We start from the raw sequence: 7,654 nt of genomic DNA, 5'->3' as shown, positions 1-7,654 counted from the left end.
GCATGATTTTGGTTCACTGCAGCCTAGACTTCCCAGGTTCAAGGGATCCTCCCACCCTAGACTCCCAGGTAGCTGGAACTACAGGTGTGCACCACCACCACAGCTGGCTAATTTTTTTTTTTGGTAGACACAGGGTCTCACTAAGTTGCCCAGCCTGGTCTCCAACTCCTGGCCTCAAGTAGTCCTCCTACCTAGGCTTCCCAAATTACTGGGATTACAGGCATGAGCCACCATGCCTGGCCTCTGCTAGTTTTGTATTCTCCAGAGTTGTCTGTAGTTTGTGCTAGCGTGTCACTCATTATGCTGATCCTGTGTTATAATTAATACTTTTTATTTTAAATTTATTTATTTATTTATTTTTTGGTATTGGGTCTCAGTCTATCACCGAGGCTGGAGTGCAGAGGCACAATCTCTGCTCACTGCGACCTCCACTTCCAAGGCTCAAGCAATTCTCTGTCCTCAGCCTCCCAAGTATCTAGGATTACAGGTATGTGCCACCACGCCTGGCTAATTTTTGTGCTTTTTGTAGAGACAGGGTTTCGCCATGTTTCCCAGGCTGGTCTCAACTCCTGAGCTCAAAGCAATCCACTCGCCTCGGCCTCCCAAAGTGCTGGGATTACAGGTGTGAGCCACCGTACCCATTCAGTTTAAACTTTTGAGTGGTTTTATATTTTCTGATTGGGCTCCTAGAAATACACAATTGATGCTAGGAAGGGTACCAGGAAATAGACCCACAGAGATGGGATTTGAGCATAGGTTTGGTTATCCAAGGAGCAGTGCTGAGCTTCTTGCCAATGGGACATGGGATGCTGGTGATTTCCAGGAAGTAACCTCACAGTGACTCAAGCTACCACTTACTTTTGATTGTGATGAAATGCCAGCCGAGGCATGTGCCATGCAAGCTAACGGATGCTATGCTTCACCACTGCAGCAGTAAGATGACTCTGAGGAATGGCATGGAACAGATCCTTTCGAATGCACCTGAGCAGGGGTCTCCACCACAGGGCCACAGAGCTGGAGAGGAGCAGCGGACAAGTGAGGGGAAACTTCATTTGTGTTTACAGCCCCTCCCCATGGCTCACATAACCACCTGAGCGCCATGTCCTGACAGGTCCAGGTCCGACCTTTCAGTGACCTCTTTAGGCTCATCTCATGCCTCACCGCGACCTCACCAAGCCAGGCTCCTGCTTTTCGCCAACCTCTGCAGCAGAGACCCAGCTCTGCGTCCTGATGGCCTCTTTAGGCCCAGCTCATTTCTCACAATGGCCTCTTTAGGCCCAGCTTTTCCCTTTTGGTGGCCTCTTCAGGCCCAGTCGGCCTCCCGCGGCCCAGCTACAGCCTCCCGGCCTCCTCTCCAGGCCCAGCTCTCTCTCGTGGTTGCGCCTACAGGCCCAGCTCCTGCCTCCAAACAGCCTCTTTTGACTCGGGTCCTGCCCAGCTCCTGGCAGCCTTGGTAGGCCCGAAACCTCCTCCTGTCTAGATCTCCAGGCCTAGCTCTTGCCTCACAGCGGCCTTCCCAGGCCCAGCTCTTGCCTCACGGCCGCCTTCCCCAACCATGTTCTTGCCAGGCTCCCGGCAGCCTCAACAAGCCCAGCTCCTGCCTCACACTGGCCTCTCTAGGCCTGGCTCCTACCTCACAGTGGCCTCTCCAGACCCAGCTCCTGCCCACCCCGACGGCGTCTCCTGGACCAAGGCTTTCTCAAGTCGGCCCCTCCAGGCCCAGCTCCTGCCTCCCGCCAATGGCCTGTGCAGGCCCAAAGCATCCTGAAGTTGGCCTCGCCAGTCCCAGCTCCTGCCTGTCGTCGGCCCCTGGAGGCACGGCCTCTGCCTCCTCCCAGTGGACCCCCCCAGGCCCAGTTCTTGCCTCAGCGTGGCCACCTCAGGCCAAGCTCCTGCCTGTTGGCAGCCTCCACGGGCCCAGCTCTTGCCTCTTGGCATCCCCTCCAGGCCCAGAGCTATTTTCAGCCGGCCTCTCCGAGCCCAGCTCTCCCTCCTGGCTGCGTTCTGCCGGCCCAGCTCCTGCCTCACAACAACCACGTTCGGCCCAGCTACTTCCCAGCTTCTGGCAGCCTTTGTAGGCCCCAGGCTCCTCTAAGTCAGGCCTTCCAGGCCCCACCTTCGGCTCCCCGGCAGCCTGGAGAGGCCCAGCTCCTGCCTGACAACGGCCTCTCCAGGCCAAGCTCTTGCTTTGTGTCACCCTCCCCTGGCCGTGTTTCTGCCTGCCTGGTGGCAGCCTCGACACACCCAGCTCCTGCCTCCCGATGGCCTCTTTAGGCTCATCTCATGCCTCACCGTGACCTCCTGCAGGCCAGGCTCCTGCTCTTCAGCGGCCTCTGCAAGCCTGGGTCCTGTATCCCGATGGCCTCTTTAGGCCCAGCTTGTCCCTCGCAACGGTCTCTTTAGGCCCAGCTTTTCCCCTGTGGCAGCCTCTCCAGGCCCAAATCGGCCTCCCACGGCCCAGTGGCTGCCTCCCGGCCTCCTCTCCAGGCCCAGCTCTCTCTTGTGGCTGCGCCTACAGGCCCAGCCTCTGTCTCCAGCCTCTTTTGACTTAGCTCCTGCCCAGCTCCTGGCAGCCTTCGTAGGCCCGAAACCTCCTCTGGTGCAGATCTCCAGGCCCAGCGCTTGCCTCGCAGCAGCCTTCCCAGGCCCAGATCTTGCCTCACGGTGGCTTTCTTTGGCCACGTTCCTGCTGGCCTCCCAGCAGCCTCAACAAGCCCTTCTCCTGCCTCACACTGGCCTCTCTAGGTCCAGCTCATGCCTCACGGCGGCCTCTCAGGCCCAGCTCCTGCCCATCCTGACGGCATCTCCCAGCCCAATGCTTTCTCAAGTTGGACCCTCCAGGCCCAGCTCCTGCCTCCCGCCAATGGCCTGTATAGGCCCAAAGTGTCCTGAAGTCAGCCTTGCCAGGCGCAGCTCCTGCCTGTCGTAGCAGGCCCCTGGAGCCACGGCCTCTGCCTCCTCCCAGTGGACCACCCCCAGGCCCAGCTCTTGCCTCATGGTGGCCTTCCCCGGCCACGTTCCTGCCAGCCTCCCGGTAGCCTCAACAAGCCCGGCTCCTGCCTCACACTGGCCTCTCCAGGCCCAGCTTCCGCCCACCCCGATGGCGTCTCCCGGCCCAAGGCTTTCTCAAACCAGCCCCACAAGGCGCAGCTCTTGCCTGTCGTTGGCCCCTGGAGGCACAGCCTTTGACTCCTCCCAGTGGACCCACCAGCCCCAGCTCTTGCCTCAGCGTGGCCACCTCAGGCCAAGCAACTGCCTCTTGGCAGCCTCCACGGGCCCAGCTCTTGCCTCTCGGCATCCTCTCCAGGCCCAGAATGGTTTCCAGCCAGCCTCTCCCAGCCCAGCTCTCCCTCCCAGCTGCGTCTGCTGGCCCAGCTCCTGCCTCACGACAACCACGCTCAGCCCAGCTCCTGCCCAGCTCCTGGCAGTCTTTGTAGGCCCCAGGCTCCTCTAAGTCAGGCCTTCCAGGCCCCACCTTTGGCTCCCTGGCAGCCTAGAGAGGCCCAGCTCCTGCCTGACAATGGCTTCTCCAGGCCCAGCTCTTGCCTTGCATCGGCCTCCCCAGGCCATGTTTTCCCCTGCCTGGCGGCAGCCTCGACAAACCCAGCTCCTGCCTCCCGATGGCCTCTTTAGGTTCATCTCGTGCCTCACCACGGGCTTCTGCAGGCCAGGCTCCTCCCCTTTGGCGGCCTCTGCAGGCCCGGCTCCTGTGTCCCGATGGCCTCTTAAGGCCCAGCTTGTCCCTCACAACAGTCTCTTTGGGCCCAACTTTTCCCCTGTGGCGGCCTCTCCAGGCCCAAGTTGGCCTCCCGTGGCCCAGTGGCTGCCTCCCAGCCTCCTCTAGAGGCCCAGCTTTCTCTCGCGGCTGCGCCTACAGGCCCAGCCTCTGTCTCCAAACAGCCTCTTTTCACTCAGCTCCTGCCCAGCTCCTGGCAGCCTTGGTAGGCCTGAAACCTTCTCCGGTCCAGATCTCCAGGCCCAGCTCTTGCCTTGCAGTGGCCTTCCCAGGCCCAGATCTTGCCTCACAGCGGCCTTCCCCAGCCATGTTCCTGCCGGCCTCCCAGCAACCTCAACAAGCCCGGCTCCTGCCTCACACTGGCCTCTCTAGGCCCAGCTCATGCCTCACAGTGACTTCTCCAGGCCCAGCTCGGGCCCACCCCGATGGCGTCTCCTGGCCCAAGACTTTCTCAAGTCAGCACCTGCAGGCCCAGCTCCTGCCTCCCACTGATGGCCTGTGCAGGCCCAAAGTGTCCTGAAGTCGGTCTCGCCAGGCCCAGCTCCTGCCTGTTGTTGGCTCCTGGAGGCATGGCCTCTGCCTTCTCCCAGTGGACGCCCCCCAGGCTCAGCTCTTGCCTCAGCGTGGCCACCTCAGGCCAAGCTCCTGCCTCTTGGCAGCCTCCATGGGCCCAGCTCTTGCCTCTCGGCATCCCGTCCAGGCCCAGAACTGTTTTCAGCCAGCCTTTCCGGGCCCAGCTCTCCCTCCCAGCTGCGTCTGCCGGCCCAGCTCCTGCCTCACAACAACCACATTTGGCCCAGCTCCTGCCCAGCTCCTGCCCAGCTCCTGGCAACCTTTGTAGGCCCGAGGCTCCTCTAAGTCAGGCCTTCCAGGCCCCATCTTCAGCTCCCCAGTGGCCTGGAGAGGCCCAGCTCCTGCCTGACAACGGCCTCTCCAGGCCAAGCTCTTGCCTCGTGTCAGCCTCCCCTGGCCACGTTTCCGCCTGCCTGGCGGCAGCCTTGACAGACCCAACTCCTTCCTCCTGATGGCCTCTTTAGGCTCATCTTGTGCCTCACCGTGGCCTTCTGCAGGCCAGGCTCCTGCCCTTCAGCGGCCTCCGCAGGCTCAGCTCCTGTGTCCCAATGGCCTCTTAAGGCCCAGCTTGTCCCTTGCAACAGTCTCTTTAGGCCTAGCTTTTTCCCCGTGGCGGCCTCTGCAGGCCCAACTCGGCTTCCCACGGCCCAGTGGCTGCCTCTCAGCCTCCTCTCCAGGCCCAGCTCTCCCTCGCAGGCCCAGTCCCTGTCTCCAAACAGCCTCTTTTGACTCGGCTCCTGTCCAGCTCCTGGCAGCCTTCATAGGCCCAAAACCTCCTCCAGGCCCAGATCTTGCCTCACAGCAGCCTTCCCAGGCCCAGCTCTTGCCTCACGGTGGCCTTCCCCAGCCACGTTCCTGCCGGCCTCCTGGCAGCCTCAACAAGCTCGGATCCTGCCTCACACTGGCCTCTCCAGGCCCAGCTCCCACCCATCCCGACAGCGTCTCCCGGCCCAAGGCTTTCTCAAGTCAGCCCCTCCAGGCCCAGCTCCTGCCTCCCGCCAATGGCCTGTGCAGGCCCAAAGCATCCTGAAGTCGGCCTCGCCAGGCCCAGCTCCTGCCTGTCGTAGGCCCCTGGAGGCATGGCCTCTGCCTCCTCCCAGTGGACCCCCCAGGCCCAGCTCTTGCCTCACATTGGCCTTCCCAGGCCATTTTTGTGCCTTCCTCTTTACAGCGTCTCCAAGCCCTGTTCATGCTTTTCATCAGTTTCTAGAGGCCCAACTCCATTTTTCCAATGTACTATTTAGGCCCTGCTCTTGCCTTTCAGTTGTCTCTCCAGATGAAGAACTTTCTCATGTCAGTCTCACCAGGCCTAGCTCCTGTGTCTGGTAGGCCTTTAATGGCTCCGCTTTTGCCTCACGGCCGCCTTCCAGCTCCTGTTTAACGGCGGCCTCCCATGTCCCACCTTCTGTCTTCCTCTGGCCACTCCAGGCCCAGCTTCTTCCTTGGTGGCCTTTTTAAGCCCATAGTTTTTTCCAGTCAAGCTCTCCAGGCCCAGCTTGTGCCTCTGAGTGTCCTCTAGGATCTCAGCTTCTTCCTAACAGTGACCACTTTAGACTCAGCTCATTCTTACTGGGACCTCTTCAAGCCATGCTCCTGCTCTTGGCAACCTCTAGTGGCCCAGCTTCTGCTCACAGCTGCCTCTCCCTGCATGCCTAGCTCCTGCCTCTTTGGGGCCCTTACAGGCCTAAAAGTTTCTTAATTTGTTCTTCTCAGGCCCAGCTCCTGCCTTCTGGTGGCCTCTACAGGCCTGGCTTCATCCTTTCAATGGCCTCTTTAGGCCCAGCTCCTTCCTCCCATTGGCCTCTCCAGGACCAAAACGTCCTTAAGTCAACCTCACCAGGCCCAGGTCCTGCCTCCTTGCAGCCTTCAGAGGCCCAGCTTTTGCCTGCCAATGGCCTCTTTAGCCCTACCTCCTGCCTTTCACCAGTCTCTCCAGGCTTAGCTCCTTTCTCTTTACAGCCTCTGCAGGCCTAAAACTTCCTCAATTTGGCATCTCCAGGCCCAGCTCTTGCCTCCTGGCAGCCTCTGCAGGCCTAGCTCAAGCCTTACAACAGCCTCTTTACCCCCCGCTCCTTTCTCCCAGTGGCCTTTCCAGGCCTAGAACTTCTTCATGTTGACCTCACCAGGCCCAGCTCCTGCCTTCCGGCAGCCTCTACAAGTTTAGCTCCTGCCTCCCAGGGATCTCTCCAGGCCCCAGACTTTCTCAAGTCGACCTCACCAGGCCCAGCTTCTGCCTCTCGTCAGCCTTCCAAGAGCCAGCTTTTGCTTCACGTCTGCCTTCCAAGTCCCAGCTCCTGTTTTACGGTGGCCCCCTGAGGCCCAGCTCCTGCTTCCCAGTGGCCTCTTTTGGCCCAGCTCTTGCCTTACCACGGCCTTCCAGACCAAGTTCCTGCCTTTTAGCAACCACTACAGGCCCAGCTCTTGCCTCCTTTCAAGAACCAACTCCTGCCTCATGGCGGCCTCCCGAGGGCAACTTTCTGCCTCCTGTCAGCCTTTCCATGCCCTGGTCCTGCCTGCTAGTGGACTCTGCAGGCCCTGCTTCTGCCTTACATTGGCCCTTTTATGAAGACCCAACTCCTGCCTCACAACAACCTGTTTTTGCCCAGCTCTTGCCTCCTGCAGTCTCCTTAGGCCCAAATTTTCCTTCAGTTGACCTCTCCCAAGCCCATCTCCAGCCTCTCAGCGCCCTCTTTAGGTCCAGCTCCTGCCTTAATAAATTGGAATAAATTATTATTATGTGATTTTTATGTGAAATCTTTTTTCTGCAAAAAGTAATGAAAATTGAGGTAAAGTATAAAAGTCTAACATGTAATTTCCTCTGTTGTCACCCCTTGTTTTAGTGACAGTTCTCTAAAGGAGCAGAACTATTAGGATGGATGTATATATACAAGAGAGTTTTTCAAGGAGTATTAACTCACAGGATCACAACGTTCCACAATAGGCTGTCTGCAAGCTGAGGAGCAAAGGAAGCCATTCTGAGTCCCAAAGCTGAAGAACTTGGAGTCTGATGTTCTAGGGCAGGAACCGTCAACCATGGGAGAAAGATGTAGGCTCGGAGGCTAAGCCAGTCTAACCTCTTTATGTTCCTCTGCCTCATTTTTATTTTTGCCACACTGGCAGCTGATTAGATTGTGCCCACCTAGTTTAAGGGTGGGTCTGCCTTTTCCAGCCCCGTGACTCAAAGGTTAATCTCCTCTGGCAACAGCCTCACACACACACCCAGGAACAATACTTTGCATCCTTCAATCAAGTTGACAGTATTAACCATCACAAGTTCAGCCCTTGTCAACTTTAACCCATACACATCTTCTGAGATTATACATAATCTTCAAATAAAGACAATAA

The 7,654-nt window shown here is 58.5% G+C and overlaps 1 protein-coding gene across 1 annotated transcript; it reads left to right on the top strand.

Moving 5' to 3' along the window:
• The first annotated feature begins 938 nt into the window (after nt 1-938).
• LOC144340190 (uncharacterized) lies at nt 939-4,968 on the top strand. The gene is given in 5 exon segments (XM_077998164.1): nt 939-1,035; nt 1,569-1,746; nt 1,948-2,074; nt 2,583-2,783; nt 2,877-4,968. Coding segments are annotated over 5 exon segments (1,164 nt in total). The 3' UTR covers nt 3,438-4,968.
• Nucleotides 4,969-7,654: the final 2,686 nt, after the last annotated feature.

This window comes from Macaca mulatta, chromosome 3, assembly GCF_049350105.2.
Source record: "Macaca mulatta isolate MMU2019108-1 chromosome 3, T2T-MMU8v2.0, whole genome shotgun sequence".
NCBI classification, from domain to species: Eukaryota; Metazoa; Chordata; class Mammalia; order Primates; family Cercopithecidae; genus Macaca; species Macaca mulatta.
The sequence above is the reverse complement of the archived record's forward strand: the minus strand, read 5'-3'. Positions and strand labels throughout refer to the sequence as shown.